Raw genomic sequence first — 15584 nt, forward strand, 5'->3', positions numbered from 1 at the left:
CCGTTTTCTTGAAGTGATGGGAAGCGTTAAGTGATTTGTGGCAGAATACTAATTGCTGGCTTCTGTCCCGGGCCCTCTGTGGAGCACTTCACATGGATCAGCTTGTTTGCCCTTTACAGCAGCTCCTGTGACCTTGGGACATTATCCCTCCCCCCCACCCCCTTTGCGAAGGAAGGACTGAGCCCAAGGTTGTGCTGAAGTTGCTAGTGGCGGGTGCGGGGTGGGGCCCCTTCACCTGGTTCCAGGGCCCACACTGGTCGACGTGCGAGGAGCCTGGGACGCACGCTGGCCTTCGCGGTGGGTTGTCCTGTCCCGTGTCCCTGCTGTCCTTCCCCGTCCCCAGCCAGCATGTGACAGCCAGCTCTGCGGGGAGGAAGCGCTGCCTCGCCGTCTGCCCAGGCCCGGGTGTCTAGCTGGGCCACTGCATGCTGCCGGCGTGCCTCCGGAGTGCACCGCGGGAGGGGCACCGAGGCCCACCCTCCGGGCTCCTACAGGGCTTCTGAGTGACCTCAAACACAGGTCACGGTGACCCGTAGTAAAAGTAACGAAGTGGTGGTGTTGAGTACTGCTTTTTAAAATACAGTTTTTCAAGTTGTGGGTTTATATACTGTAATTTTAATACTGGCTCTCATGAGCGGGAGGGAGCCTGCTTACGTATGTCTCAGGAATTTAACTGTGCTCTTCCGGAGTCTCTGTGGCCTCCCAAAGAGGACGCCACGAGAGAGGGTTGAAAGGAAAATGTTCGCATCTCACGCAGACGAGGTGACCTCTGACCCCGGCCCAGATCTGAGTTCCTGCCTCCCAGAGCTCTGAGTGAGGCGGCATTTGCACCCCGGCTCCCCCACCCCCACCCCAGGCCTCGCCTGGCCCCATGTCTGTCCTGAGCCCTCGGGGTCCTGGGGGTGGTGCCTGGCCTGCCGGGCCCCCCGAATTCTGGCCATGACCCTGCAGCCTCTGTCTGCAAATGCTTTGCTTTCGCCGGCGGTTCCAGGGGTTTCTCTGTGGCCGAAACACTCGCTGGAACGGGGCTGCCCCGTGAGGCGGCACATGCCTCCGCGTGGGCGAGCGTGGTGCCCAGGGGTGAGGCTCCCCGGGCCAGCTGTCCCTGGCAGCCCTGCCCAGTCCAGGCAGAAGGCGAGGGGCTTCTGAGGCCCCGGGGAGTCTCACGCCCCTCTCCCATCTGTGGGAGAGTCGGAACACCTTCCCACCACAGCCCTGGGCTGTGTCGTGAAACAGTGAAGGCACAGATGGGTGCTGAGCTGGGTGCTGGGAGAGAAGCCAGCCACTCTGTTTTCGCCCCTAACCCCCATCAGGGGGCCAGTGCCGCCCCCTCAGGGGGGCTTCAGACAAGCGGAGACGTTTATCATTGTATCCGCAGCATCAAACACGGTGGCGGGGGCTCAGCACGAACTGAAACATGCCCGCCTGTAGCCAGTCAGAAGGCTGATGGGCAACCGGGGGCCGGCCCCGTGGAACAAACTCATTGCGTTCTGTCTCCTGGACGCTTTCACTTAAGTGGCCCCGTTTTACCATCATGACCACCCGGTGAGGCAGGCACCACCTACCTCCTGGCGATAACCCTAAGTGCTGGCTAACGGATGTGCCTGCAGCCCCAGCCCCCATCAGGAGGACCCGAGTTCAAGCCCGCATCCTAGCCCACAGGCCCCGGGGGGCGGGGGCTGGACCCGCCTCAGTGGGAGCCCAGATTTTGGGGGCACAGGTTTTGGGGGCATGGGTGGGGATGAACACCCGCCCGGGGCCAGTTCCCACGCGTCCTGTCCGCACTGTCACCCTCTCTGGGGTCTTCTGGGAGCCCCCCCCCCCCCCCCCGCCCGCCCTGGAGCAGGAACACGGCCTCCTCCCCCCTCGCATTCCCCGGGGACCTCTGGGGTCTGCGTTTTGTCCATCCTCATTAGGGGCAAACCACCGCGTTGCTCTATTTCTTAGCAGCCACTAAATAAATCATCAGACGGATGTGCGGTGTGCGGCCAGGCGTGCATCAATAATTGAGTGCCCGACACAGGCTTCTGTTGTTGCAGCTCGCCAAGAACATCGGGAACGCGGGCTTCAACGAGATCATGGAGGGCTGCCTTCCCGCCGAGGACGCGGTCAAGCCCACCCCGGGCAGCGACATGTGAGTACGGGGCTGGCCGTCGCCGCCTCTGCGCGCACCCTGGCCACCCTGCCCCCGGCTGCGGAGACGCGGGAGAGGACCAGGGTCGGGCACGGCGGTTGCTTCTCTAGGGGGTAAATCAGCCTGATTAGTTGTTGTTGTTCTTGTTGTTGTCGTCGTCTTAAGTCCCCTGGCCCTTTAGGGGTGTCCCACCAGAAATGTGGCTTGGCTGTGTTTCTTAGGAAGAGGCCGCCGCAACGCCCACTGGGCTGGGGCTGCTGCGTGTGAAGGAGGCGTGGTGCGTGTCGCCCTCTGCTGGCGGGGTGTGGGTTCACACCTTCCTTCCTTCCTTCCTTCCTTCCTTCCTTCCTCGGGGACCGTGGGTGCTCCAGTCTTAGGTCTCTCTGCGTCATCTGAGCCCCCAAGAGGGTCGAGTCTCCCAGCAACACGATTGGGTGTCACTGTCTTCCCCAGTGTCCTTGCAAACGTGGGGTGTGTTGTTTCCTTCAAAGAGAAGTACTTCTTGTGTTTTTCCGTGGGTACAAGCCCTAGCGGAGAGGTGTCTGAGCCTCACCGGGCAGTAGCTGGCCCGCTGAGGCAGGGGTTACAGCAGGAGACGCTCCTGCCGGTCTTGGCGCACAGAGTGCGGGTCACCCAGGTCACACTGGGCTCTGGAGGGCGGTCAGGGGTCCCCCTGGTCAGCGCGGTGCCTGGCCTGCCCACCTCAGACTTCTGCCCTGGTGGGTAGGGTGGCCTGTCCTCCTTCGAGAGGCCTGCAGTGTGGGGCAGAGGACGGGGAGAGGGGGGAGAGGTCCCCCGGCCACAGAGACGGCACGTGCGTCTGAGCAGTGCATCCAGGCCCCCCCCCCCCCCCGTGGCCTTCGGCTCTGTTCTGGCACGTTCCGCCCACCTCACGCCACACCCAGGTCCTCACAGATGCCTTCCTGATGAGTGCATCTCGCTCCCTTTTGTGTTTCCCGCCACAATGAGCTGATCGTGGTGGGGAGTGCATCTGTCATGCGGCAACAAGTCCCAGGCCTGTGGCTGCTCAGGTGAGCTAGAGTTTCACCGCCAGGTGAAAGGCACATGCGGCCCTGGCTCTGTCTCCCACACACGCTGTCCCTGAGAACCAGGTGCATTCGGGGGTGTGGGCAGATACAAGCAGGCGGGAGGGGTCAGCCGGACATGCGTCTGTTCACAGGGGCCGGAACTGGGGCGCTCTCGTGACTCGGGACCCTCATGTCTCCAGGCCCCGTTCTCCCAGAGGAGAAGCAGCCCTCCTCCTGAATGACACACGAACTGTATCGTTTCATTAGCTTCCCCGCTTTTCTCCAAGAGCCTCAGCCTTTCAGGAGGCCCCCAGGGGGCTGGTCCCACAGCAGTCAAGGTCACAAAGCTGTGGGCGGGCGGGCAGACCATCCCGAGAGCCCCTCTAACTGAGGGCAGGCCAGCGTCTGCAGGGCACCCAGGGACGGCCGTGGCAGGGGTGCAGGTCACCGAGGAGAGAAGGCGCGGGCAGCGCTCCCCGTAGAGGCCCATGGGTCGGCAAGGGCCGGGGGCACGCGGGAGGCGGTGAGGGGAGCAGTTGGGTGGGCTCGGAGCCCGACCTCGGGAGAGGAGGCCAGGGCGGCAGGTGGGCTGCGAGCAGGCGGCCCTGCCCACCGGCACAAGGCCCCAGGACCCCTGCCCTGGGCCCAGAGGCCTCCTGTGCGGGAAGCTGTCAGGTCCCAGTGCTTCTCCAGCACGCTCAAGGTGTCGCCGTGAACACAGGTGCTGCGGTGGTCACCTGGCGGCTGCCTCCCCGACTGAGCCTCCCGTGAGGGGGGCGGGGCCGGGTGTTTATAAAACCCGTCACGGCCCGGAGTGGAGTGGGTGCTGGGCGCGTGAGCTGCGGCCCCCGCCTGCTCACGGGGCCGGCGTGCTCGCCCCCAGGCACGCCAGGAAGGACTACATCACCGCCAAGTACATCGAGAGGAAGTACGCGCGGAAGAGGCACGCGGACGGCGCGGCCAAGCTGCACAGTCTGGGCGAGGCCGTCAAGACGAGGGACATCTTCGGGCTGCTCCAGGCGTACGCCGACGGCGTGGACCTGACGGAGAGAATCCCGCTGGCCAACGGACACGTGAGCGCGGGGCCGGCTGCCGTGCGCACGGCAGGGGGGCGGGGGGAGAGCGTGGCAAGGCCAGGAGAGGGAAATGGTGGCCATGTAGTGGAGTTCTGTGCAGGAGGCGGAGTGTGGGACTCGGGGGCAGCGTCGGCAGCTCTCGGGCACTGGGGGGGCCCGGGCTGGGCCTCGGCTGCAGATCCTGGGCCACATGGGGAAGGGGGGTGTCTGCCAGCCTGGTGCACCCCTGCCCCCAATCCCCAGCCCTCCCCACCCCCCTGCAGGGAACCCGAGGGGGAAAGACATCCCCAGTTTCCCGGGAACCTTCCTGAGAGGGTGGGGTCTCGCCGTCGGGACCCACAGTGACCTAGGTCAGCGGGGTCCTAACCCCTTCCGCAGGAGCCCGTGGGCACACAACGCCCGTCCCGTGAGACCCCCTGGCCCCCAGAATAAAGGCACGCGGGGCTGGGGTCGGCCCTGAGCGCCTGAGTGTGGAGTCTCGTGTGCACGTCCGGGCCTGAGAGAGGAAGGTCAGGCCACGGCGGGGTGGGACGGAGCCCACTCAGCTCTGAGCTTGGCCCCCGCCACCGGGGCAGGTGCTGCCTGCAGCGCTCGCACCCACCCGGTCTCACGCGGCGCTCGCTTGGTCTCTCCTCCCCCGCTCACCAGAACTGCCTTTCAGAGAAGGCAGCGGTGGCCACGTGCCCCCGACCCAGCAGGAGCTGCGGACAGTGGCCTTGGTGGCCTTACCCATTAGTGCAGGGTGCAGACTTCAGCCTGCTTTTAGACACTCACATTCGCATGTGATCAGGGGCAGGTAGGCGTAAGAGGCTGGCGTGTGGGAGGCCCGGGAACCTTCCTGGAGTCTTGGAAGCGAGAGCCCTGCTCACGGGCTCTCACGATGCGTGTGAGGGGCAAGGACGGAGGACGGGAGGACTGGGGAACAAAACCCCGAGTTGCTCCTCACCTCCTGCGGAGCCGGGGGAGGTGGGGCCAGTCTGTGGAGTGCAGGGCCCCTCGGGCAGAGCCCACCGTGGGGGTGCGGGGGCACCGTGCAGCCCAGGGGTGGGCATGTGGCCAGAAAGAGGAGAGGCTTTGCAGGAGAGGGTTGGTCACAGGTGGGACGGTCCCGCGGGGTCCTGGAACGCTCCGGCTTGCCCCACAGGAGCCGGACGAGACCGCCCTGCACCTTGCCGTCCGATCGGTGGACCGGACTTCTCTGCACATCGTGGACTTCCTGGTTCAGAACAGGTAGGCGCCCTGGGGTCGGGGAGGCTGACCCTGCTCCCTGGGGCTGCCGAGGGAGGGTTCAGGGGCTGTGTGGCCCGGTGCTGGCCTTCCCCGGGTCTGAGCATGGGTTGTGGGGTGGGTAGGCTTTCCCGTGCGGCCCTGCAGAGCCTGGAGCGTGGGGAAGGGCGCCCGCCCTCCGTGGGCTCCCAGGGGTCCGAGGGGTCTCAGGGAGATAGATGCTGAGCCCCGGAGGGCAGACTGGTGGTGGCCTCCACCAGCGCTCGAGTGGCCTGTCTCATGTGCGGGGCACCTGGTCTTGTTTTGTGTTGGGAGAACCTTTGACGTCCCCTCACAGTCCCCACGGAGCCCGCGGGCAGGGCCCGTCCGGGGCGGGCAGGCTCAGAGGGGTCTGGGGACTTAGGTCTGTGGAAAGGTGGCTTTTGCCTTTTCCAGCGGAAGTGTCCTTAGTAAGATGGAAGAAGTACATCCGTCCTCCTGTGGGTCAGGATGGGCGAGTCACATGGGCTTCCCGGGGCCTCGGGGCACTGGTGGGGAGGGGGGAGGGGGGAGGATTGTGGTGGTCCGGGGCCATCTGGGAAGGCAGTGCCTTCCGCCTGGGCCCCTGCTCAGGTGCCGCTCAGGTGCCTGGCGCTCTCGGGCCTTTTCTGCCATCGCTGTCAGTTCCCTGGGGGTCCACGTCCAGGGTGCCCCGTCCACAGGAGCAGGGGTGGCACTGGCCCACCTGCCCTGCGGGAGGGCTGAGGGCCCTCCTCCCGGATGTTCTGAGGGCTCCCCTCTCTCGTGCTCAGGCCCCTGCCCCCAGCCCTGGCAGCCGGCCCTCCAGCTGTGACCCACTGCTCTCTCTCCCTCCCCCGCTGTCCCGCAGCGGGAACCTGGACAAGCAGACGGGCAGGGGCAGCACGGCCCTCCGGCTGTGACCCACTGTTCTCTGTCTCTCCCCCCCTGTCCCACAGCGGGAACCTGGACAAGCAGACGGGCAGGGGCAGCACGGCCCTGCACTACTGCTGCCTGACCGACAACGCCGAGTGCCTCAAGCTGCTCCTGCGGGGCAAGGCCTCCGTCGACATAGGTGCGTGGCCCTCCGCCTGCCGCCGGCTGCCGGCCTCGGGCTCCGGTCTGCGTCCCAACCGAGACTCGGGGAGCAGGCCCTCCGGGCGGACACTGGGCTGCCGTCCGGGCTGGGGACAGAGAAGGGACCTCCGCTGGCACGCTCTGCAGGGCTGCCCAGGGCTGGGTGCCCATCAGCACCTTTGTCTGCAAACGGTCCATCATTTGCAGGCATCGGCTGGGTGATGAGGGAGAGGGTGGGTCCTGCAGCTGTCCCTGTGGCTGAGGGCAATTGGGACAAGGTTTGGGGCATCTCGCCCTCCTGTTCATAGCCCACACCCAGGACCAGACTGGCCCCTGCTGGCCCTGGGGTGCCAGGTGCACCTGGTCTCCTCCAGGAGGGGCCCTTGCTTGGCCTGGCCTGGCCTGCACCCCTCCCCTGCCGTGGGTCCCTGCCCTCCCGCCAGGCACAGGCGGCCCAGCGGCCGCTGGCTGTGCTGGGTCATCAGGAAATGCCTGAGGCCTGTGGAAAGGGGGCAAGGAGGACGGACCAGAGGCACACGCTTGCCCGAGAGCCAGGCCTCTTTCTTGTTCTTGTTTTTAGAGATTTTATCTGTTTGTTTTCAGAGAGAGGACAAGGGCAGGAGAAAGAGGGAGAGAACCATCAGTGTGTGTTTGGATCCTCTTGTGCATCCCCTACTGGGGGCTTGGCCCACAGCCCAGGCATGTGCCCTGACTGGGAATCGAACTGGTGACCCTTCGGTTCACAGGCCGGTGCCCAATCCACTGGGCCACACCAGCCAGGACAGGTCTTTTTTCAAAACATTAATAATCCAACCTTGTTGACTGAGGCTTGTTTAGAAGAAAGGACACGATTTAAAGTTCATAGACAGCTTCAAAAGAGGCGTGGCATGTATCACGGCGTGGTGCCTGCTGCGCCGTCCGCTGAGCCCGGGGTCCGACACTCGCGGTGAGCTGCCGGGCTCGGGGCCGACTTGCAGGGCTCGGCTCTCCGGCGGCTTCCCCGGCGTGATGTGCGCAAACCTGTCTGTGGGAGCTCCCCGACCTTACAGGCGGCCGCTCTGGGCAGTCACAAGGCCAAGTCCGCCCGGCCTGGCGCGAACTCGCTGGGGGTTTCGCTGGGGAACTCACTGTCCTCTCTGCGCCTTTGCTTGTCTCGGTGTCGCCCTTCACACGTCTCTGTCGCCCCCCTTTCAGCGAATGAGTCTGGAGAGACGCCGCTGGACATCGCCAAGCGCCTGCGGCACGAGCACTGTGAGGAGCTGGTGAGTCCGGCGGGGCCAGGCCTTCCCCAGGTCCTGCTCCCAGGGGGCGGCGGGAGAAGTGGTGGGAGGGGTGGGGCTCGGACCCTGGCCGCCCCTGCCTTGCCCCTGGACGCGTGGAGCGGAGGCACGCTCTGTCTGTCCTCGGGAAGGCCCCGCTGTGAACCGGTCCCTTCGCCGCGGCACGCCCCGCCCCGCGTCACGTGGGCTGTGATGCACCGTCTTCCCTGGGCCTGTTCTGGGGGGAGCAGCCGTGTGGCCCGCAGACAGAGCCCACCGGGCGGGGGTGGGGAGGCCCCAGTTTGCAGTGGGGTTCTGCTGCTGTGATGGAGGAAGTCCCCCCCACTCCTCTCTGCTCTGTGAGGTGGAGTCAGGCACCCCAGTTTGCAAGGGTGGGAGGGTGACCGTGGCACTCGGTGAAGGAAGTGCGAGTGCAGGTAGGTACAGCTGTTCCTGGCGGTGCACTCGAAGTGCAGGACGGTAGACGGGTTCTGTTCCAAGCACTTTGTGGCCTTGGCTCATTTCACCTTGATTGCTACCTCGGGGAGGCTTTCTGCTGTTCCCCAACTTTACAGAGGAGGGAACGGCACGGAGAGGCTAAGTAACTTGCCAAGGTCACACAGGCAGCCCTCTGGCAATGGAGGACACGAACCCCTGCTGTCCCGAGGCGCCCAGGCTTCTCTCCTGTGCGTCCAGAGCAGAACTAGCTGTCCACCCTCCTGTGGACACACTGAGTTTGCTCCCACACGCAGTGGTCAGTACGACCAGGCTGACCTCCATTCTGTGGCTCTCAGATACCCCCCGCCCGCGTGCCGTTGACAGAGCCCTTAAGGGGAGCTGCGGCGAGGGCTGAGCTCCCTGGCGGCCTGTGAGCTAGGGAGGGGTTAGCCCGACACCAGCGAGTTGCAGAAGCCGGCCCTGCAGCGAAAGGCCAGCTCCCTGCCCCGCCCGCCGCCAGGCTTTCCCTGCTGGTGGACGGCTGGGCGGAAGGGTGCCCCCTTCCTCACCACGGCCCCCCCCCCCCCCCCCCAGCTGACCCAGGCCCTGGCCGGGGGACTCAGCTCCCACGTGCACGTCGAGTACGAGTGGCGGCTGCTGCACGAGGACCTGGACGAAAGCGACGACGACGCGGACGAGAAGCCGCAGGTCTGTGCCGGGCCGGGCCGCCGGGGTCACCATGTCCGCCCGCGGTGAGCTCCGTTCGGGGCGGTTCCCGGGCCGAAACCGGGGTGGAAAGCTGTTTGCCATCGGTCACCCCAGAGAGCAGGGTTACAAACGGGAAACGCAGGGGCAGGTCGAGGTGACTCTGGCTGGCGAAGGTGAAGCGGCTTCTGTGTTAAACCCTCCACAGAACGGAGGGTTGTGGGGGGCGGGGGGGGGGGTGTTTCCACTCAGAGACGTGCGACTCTCAAGTCTCGCGGCTCCTGTGGGACCATGGAGAGTCGGGACCACACCCAGGTAGACGTGGTGCACGGGGGGCGGTCACCAGGGGCTCAAACACGGTGCCCGAGAGGGGTCCGTGTGCCTGCATCCCACACGCCTGCCCACCGCCCCTCTGCAGCCCAGCCCCAGTCGGCGGGAGGACCGGCCGGTCAGCTTCTACCAGCTGGGCCCTGGCGCAGCCTCCCTGGCCCGAGACGTCGCCGGCCTGGCCAAGGACAAACAGCGGAGCTTCGCACCCAGCGTCCTGCAGAACGAGACGTACGGGGCCATCCTGAGCGGCAGCCCGGCACCCGCCCTGCCTGTGGCCCCCAGCACCACCAGCGCCCCCCCGCTGCCCCCACGGAACCTGGCCAAAGGTACTGAGCCCTGGCAGCCCGGCCAGTGCGTGCACGGTGTGGTTCTCAGTTTGTTTCGGGAGCTGAGTAGCCGCTCTGCCCCTCTGTGCAGGCTTTGGGCCAGCGGCAGGGTGGCCTGCTTCCCTGGGGGCCTCTCGTCTTGCAGTTTTTCTGTTCGCTCCCAAAAGGAACGCCCTCAGGCACAGGGCGCTGCGCGTGGCGGAGAGCATCTCGACTGGGTTCCTGCGCTGGGCAGGGCGTGGCATCTGCCGGCCTGGGGAGGCAGGGACTCCCCCCTTCCCCCCCAGAGCCTTCTGTCTGGGCTATTCCTCTCTGCTTGCCAGCACTCGAGACTCCTGCCTTTGCCTTCGTCTTTGTTTCTTCTCCCCCGCCTGCACTCGGGTGGGCGGCCTGTGGCCCCTGTGAATGTTTTGTGTCACTGCGATCCCCGGGAATGAAGGAGACAAAGATGCTAACTTGGGGGGAACTTGTAAAATAGTCTCTGTGGTCCCACCAGTGCTTGCTGCACTCTGCCACTGCCACTGCCACCACGTAGTGACTTCGAGTCAACAGATGCTCTTTTTTGTCTTCCTAGACATGGAAAACAAAGCCCAACTTAAGTGATTTTCCCAGCACTGGGGCCCCACTGGCCACGATGCTCCTGAAGGCGAGTCCAGCCAGTGGCCAGCCCGGCACCGGGCTGGGGCTGCCAGCCGCGGCCAGTGGTCGGGTGGGGGATTCCCAGGGAGGGACAGGAGCCTCCGTGGGACGTGAGGTCCAGGCACGGAGGCTGCTTTGGGCGGCTGGTGGTCACAGGAGAGAGTCCCCTGCTGCATTTGTGTGGGAGCTGCTCCCTGGGAGGAGCATGTAGGGACAGGTGGTGGCTGGGGCCGAGGACGGCGCTCAGCAGGTGCCATCAGGCTGGGTCTGTGCCAGCTCTCATGTGCCCAGGCCCCCACCATCCTGGGTGTCTCACAGACCCTCCCACATGGGTCTGGAGGCCAGAGAAGGCCGCTGAACCTGTTGTCCAGGCACAGGGTCATACCCTCAGGAGTAGGCCCCGGGAACCAGCCTGCTGACCTCGCCAGCAGCGCCCACGGGCTTGATGGGAGGACCCTGAGCAGGAAGGGAGATGGAAAACCGAATCCCACCGCTGCCTGGTCCTCCCTGCCACCCTCACCAGGAGGGGCCCAGGGCAGGTGGGCGCAGCAGTTGTGGTCGGGTCCCTGGGGCATCCAACTGGCTTCCCTTGCCCTGCCCCCACCCCCGGGCACGTGTACTCGTTGTGTCGTCTGCGCCCCATCGCGGGCTCGCACCGGCTCTGCGGTTGTGCGTGTCAGGTCAGGAAAGGTTGTACTTTGCTCTGTTTGGCTGTAGGGAGGGAGTGGAAAGCTGTTCGTCCTTATTTCTTGCTTTCCTTAACATCTTAGAATGAGGGTTTTAGTTTTTCTCTTCCCACTTTTGCAGTTTGGGCAGTTAACTTCATGTCTCCCACTTTTTTTTTAAGGGTTTTATTTATTTATGTTTAGAGAGAGAGGGAGAGAGGGAGAGAAATATCAATGTGTGGGTGCCTCTCGAGCACCCCCTGCTGGGGACCTGGCCCACAACGCAGGCACCTGCCCTGAACCCGTGGCATTTGGTTTGCAGTCCGGCGCTCCATCCACTGAGCCGCAGCAGCCAGGGCTCCATGTCTTCCTTTGATGACTGTACTTCCCCTCAGCTTACCCCCCAGGGGGCTCCTCGTTCTTGGTCTAGTCCACACCTGGTCTGACATGGAGGGCCCCCCACCACAACAGCCGGGAAAAGGGGTTGGCGTGGTCATGTACCCGAGCACACGCCACCCGGTGAGGAGGAGCACCGGGCTTGGGGCAGAGGGAGGACTGCGACCAGGGTGGTGCTGCCGCCCTGGTGTGTCACCCCTGGCCTGCTTGGTGTCATCGCTGCCCATTCCCGGCCAGCAGTGCGTTTGCAGGGGGTGGGAGAGAGCCTTCACCTGGTGTCTCTGATGTGCACCCTTGTCCCTCTGTGGACGCCCCCCCCCCTTTGCAAGACGGTGACCCCCAGGCCGGGGGAAGGGCTGAACGGACGGGAGAGAGATGCCGAGGCCCCATAACCCGGGCACAGTGCTCAGGGCGGGTCGCTGGGTTACCCCTTCTCCTCTCCAGATGGCGGGTCCCCTGGAGAATGGAAGCCAGTGAGACTGGTGTGTGTCCGCTCCTGTCTCCCGGGCAACAGAGGGAGGGGTTTTTGAAGCTCCGCCTCCGTCTGTGGTCCCAGTGCTGTTCCAGGAGGGTCCCCTGTACCCCCAGGGAGAGCGTCAATAATGCAGTTTCTGTTTCTGTTTTCGTTGTGTGCGCGTGCCTGCGTGTGCCTGCGTGTGCGTGTGCAGCTCAGACAGCCTCCTCCGCTCACGCCCCGTGGAAGACCAGCTCTGTGAGCGTGGACGGTGTGAGCCGGCAGCGGTCTTCGTCCGATCCGCCGGCCGTCCACCCACTGCTGCCCCCTCTCCGCGTGACATCGACCAGTACGTCTTTTCCTGCCTCCTTCCTGCCTGTGGGCTGCGCAGACCTGGACGGACGGCCTGGGTGGGGAGAGCGCGGCCGGCGCCTCCCCGCTCCCCCCGCCCGCCCCAGGGGCTTGCTTGCGTCTCCTCTGTCTCCCCCAGCATTCCGGCCACATTTCTGTCTTCCTTCCCCACGTGAGCCCGGGGGGCCTTTCCTTTGTCTGTTCGGTGGGTCTGCATACGTGGACTCCGTCATTCGGACTGGAATCTGGTGTGTGCTTCTCTTCACTGTCAACATGTGGGGGCAGTCCCAGAGCCCGGGGCAGGGCCCTGGGGGAGGCTTGTCCCCAGCGAGCCAGGTGGGAGTGTCCGCTGGGTCACTGTGGCAGGCTCCCTGGGGGCCCTCGGCTCCCGGAAGCTTCCCCTCGGTGTTTTCCGCCTCCTTACCCTCAGTCATGACACCAGGAGCCCAGGCCAGGGCAGTAGGTGCCCCCGGCGTGTGGCTGCCGGCAGAGCAGGGAGCTGTGTCCGGGAGGGTCTTCCAGAGCCGGGGGTGACACGGGGGCCGTCCAGCCCAGACACATCCGAGTCACCCAGCAGGGGGACCCTCCTCAGGGGCCAGCGTCAGAGGCAGGTGTCCGCCTCCGAGAGGACGGCAGGAGGGACGTGCTGGGCGTGGAAGGAGAGCGCCAATGTCCGTCGGAGGGGGCGAGGGGTGGGCCTGCGCCCCGAGTCCCGTCTCCCCAGCCCAGCGACCCCTGCCCCCTGCGGAGAGCACATCCGGCCCCTGAGCCTCGGCCCCCTCATCTGCGCGGCCCCTCTCGGGTGGTGCAGCCCATGCAGAGTGGGCGCTCCCGGCCTCTGCTGAGACAGACCCGCTCGCAGCAGCCTGGGAACGGGGCGGGCGGGCCCCTGGGTCCGGACGCACAGAGAGAGTTGACCCAAGAAGGCCCAGACTGCCCCTGGGGTGGGGGGGCGGGGGCAGGACAGGGCTTGGGCCTCAGCCTCAGCCGCCACTCCTGTTGGTCTCGGCTCACGGAGCCCACGGCCATCCCCCTCGGCCTCTCCACGGGAATCCTCTCGGGAGGGGGAGTTCTCTCAGGCGCATAGCAACCTTTTAGTCCCAACTCGGGGCTCAGAAGGACCCCCCTGCCCTCCAATCCCGTTCACTGAGAGTCTGCGAGGAACATAGGCTTTTCCTTGAGAAATAGTGACAGAAAAGAGGGGGGCCCTCCCTGGAGGAGCCGCTGGGGAGAAGGCCGGCCGAGATGCCTGCCCTCTGACCCCCCCGGGGGCCCCTCTCTCCTTCTCTCTCCGCAGATCCCCTGGCTCCCACGCCGCCCGCTCCCGCAGCCAAGATGCCCGGTGTGATGGAAGCCTTGGGCCAGCAGAACAAGCCGGCCCAGCCCGGGGCCCCCCTGGGCAAAGCCGCGCCCCCACCCCTGCCGCCCCAGCCACCCAGCCGCCTCCCTCAGAAGAGGCCTGCTCCCGGGTAAGGAACATCCCCTCTTCCCCGTCCCCCTGTCCCCCTTCCGCATCCCCTTGGGGCCTGGGTGCACCGGCCTGCCTCGCTTCTTGCGTTCAAGGAGCCTCCGAGCGGCCCGTCATTTCATCGGCCGGGACTTCCACGCCACCGTTTGAAATTGCCCAAGGCCCAGGGATGCCTGCCTGGGTTTCACCAGGCTTCCAGCCTCCTAAACACAGTGTATCCAGAATTTTTGAACTGTAAAAATTCACAGGCACGTCTGTGTTACACCCCACGACGACTTTAGATTTCTGTTTAGTCCAGACAGTGGGATTGTGGGAGTTAAAGTCCTCGAAACGCGAGGCCTCTCGGTTCTGTGTGTGGCCCACCCACGAGGCTGTCTCGGCCTCAGGGCCCCGGTGCAGCGCGGGGCGTAGGTGTTCTACAAACGAGAGCGTTCTAGAGAAATAACAACACAGCCGGCCGAGGCGGGGAACCGCACGGACACACCCCGCCTCCAGTGCTCAGCCCCGTGCAGGTTCGGCTGCCTGTCCGAACGGCGTCCCTGGCTGGGGGGCCGCCGTTTCACGGCTCCCCGCCTGGGTCCTCAGGACGGGAAAGGGCCCCTTGCCGTGGGAACGACACTCAGGAGCCAGGACCGGGGCGCTGTGTGGGCTCACTGCCGCCGGAGCGTCCTGTCCCCGGGCCGGCCTGCCGGGTGGTCCGCACTGGACGCACACACCCACACAGACACGCGTGTGTCTGTGTTTCCAGCGCTCGCGCTCGCTCGCTCTCTTTCTCTCTCTAGTGAAGTCCAGGAGTCCACGCTGTCCCAGCACCGATTGTCCTAGTAACAGACCACACCATGACAATGACTTACTGACATGAGGCATGGCCATTGTATCATGCTCGCAGCCGCATCAGGAATTTGGGGCGGCGTCATGGGACTGGCTTGTTTTCACTCCCCAGGATCGGGGGCCTTAGCAGGAGGGGGCTGGGCACAGACGGGGACTCACCAGCTGGAGGCCAGTGTCCTCGCAGTCCCTTCCACCCCACGCACCGGGGGTGGGGGCTGACCGACAGCCGGAACCCCAGCGGGGTACGTGGCCCTCCACGTGGCCAGGGCCTCCTCTCCTCGGGGTGGCCGGGCCCCAGAACAAGTCCCAAGGGACAGGCCTGGCCCTGGGGACCAGCGGGCCACCCCTTCGGCCACAGGTCACTGGCCCCGCAGTGGCAGAGCCAGGCCCAGTCGGGGGTGGGGAAGGTCACGGGCAGGGCGGTCGTAGACTCCAGCTGTCCTTGAGGGATCTGGGGGCGCTGTTCTAGAAGGCACTGGAGGGTTCGCTCTCATTCTCTTCCTCACTGTCCCCATGTTCCCTTTCTCTGTGATGAGAAACCTGGCTGCCACGTTCGCCTACCTGGTGAGCGGTGAGCGTGAATCAGTGCCGGCGACCTCCCCCCCTTTGTCCCCTCCCCCCCACCTCCTCCCCCCTGTGCAGACGCCCCTCCCTGCGGAGGCCTGGGGCCCAGCGTAGAGCTGGTCCTCACCCTGCTGGGCTCCCACCCCACCCCCACCCGGCCGTCCCCTGACACCCCAGGGTGGGCCCACTTTCGTTCTTGCCACCAGGTTAGACCTGGATAAACTTTCAGGATTTAATCTGCATCCTTTGGTTCTGGGGAGTTCTGTTGATTATTTTTAATGCCTTCTACTTTTTTCCTTTCTCAATTTAAAAATAATTCTCATTGTTCAGATGTCAGATCCCCATGGCCTTTTTCTCTCTTTGTGAGGGTAAGCTGACTGTGCTCACACCTGCCCCGAATCTCCGGGGTTTGACCTCTGGGGGTTGACTTCTTGCCAGCACACAGTTGTGTCCCTGTTCTGGCACAGCAGACCCAGGCCCCGCCTGCTTCTGACTGCGCAGTCCCCGCCCCGGGCCCAGGGTTATTGGTGAGGGGAAGGGGGGCTCCCCTCCCTGGCTGGAGTGATGCTCAGGCTCCCGGGACCAGAGCTGGTCCCGTGGCCCCACCTGGAGGCCGCGG

The 15584-nt window shown here is 65.2% G+C and overlaps 1 protein-coding gene across 8 annotated transcripts in view; it reads left to right on the top strand.

Annotated features, from left to right (window-relative positions):
- Positions 1 to 15584, top strand: part of ASAP2 (ArfGAP with SH3 domain, ankyrin repeat and PH domain 2) — a 116851-nt gene that overhangs the window by 94905 nt on the left and 6362 nt on the right. For 4 of the 8 annotated variants that reach the window (XM_036027634.1, XM_036027631.1, XM_036027633.1 and 1 more), the window contains 9 exons: positions 2040 to 2134; positions 4046 to 4235; positions 5383 to 5468; positions 6422 to 6537; positions 7734 to 7801; positions 8831 to 8944; positions 9360 to 9597; positions 11966 to 12100; positions 13400 to 13571. In XM_036027634.1, coding sequence (XP_035883527.1) covers positions 2040 to 2134; positions 4046 to 4235; positions 5383 to 5468; positions 6422 to 6537; positions 7734 to 7801; positions 8831 to 8944; positions 9360 to 9597; positions 11966 to 12100; positions 13400 to 13571 — 1214 coding nt within the window. The remainder of the gene's footprint in view (positions 1 to 2039; positions 2135 to 4045; positions 4236 to 5382; positions 5469 to 6421; positions 6538 to 7733; positions 7802 to 8830; positions 8945 to 9359; positions 9598 to 11965; positions 12101 to 13399; positions 13572 to 15584) is intronic. The other 4 variants (XM_036027637.1, XM_036027635.1, XM_036027636.1 and 1 more) reach the window with 1 other exon arrangement.

Source organism: Phyllostomus discolor, chromosome 6 (assembly GCF_004126475.2).
Source record: "Phyllostomus discolor isolate MPI-MPIP mPhyDis1 chromosome 6, mPhyDis1.pri.v3, whole genome shotgun sequence".
NCBI classification, from domain to species: domain Eukaryota; kingdom Metazoa; phylum Chordata; class Mammalia; order Chiroptera; family Phyllostomidae; genus Phyllostomus; species Phyllostomus discolor.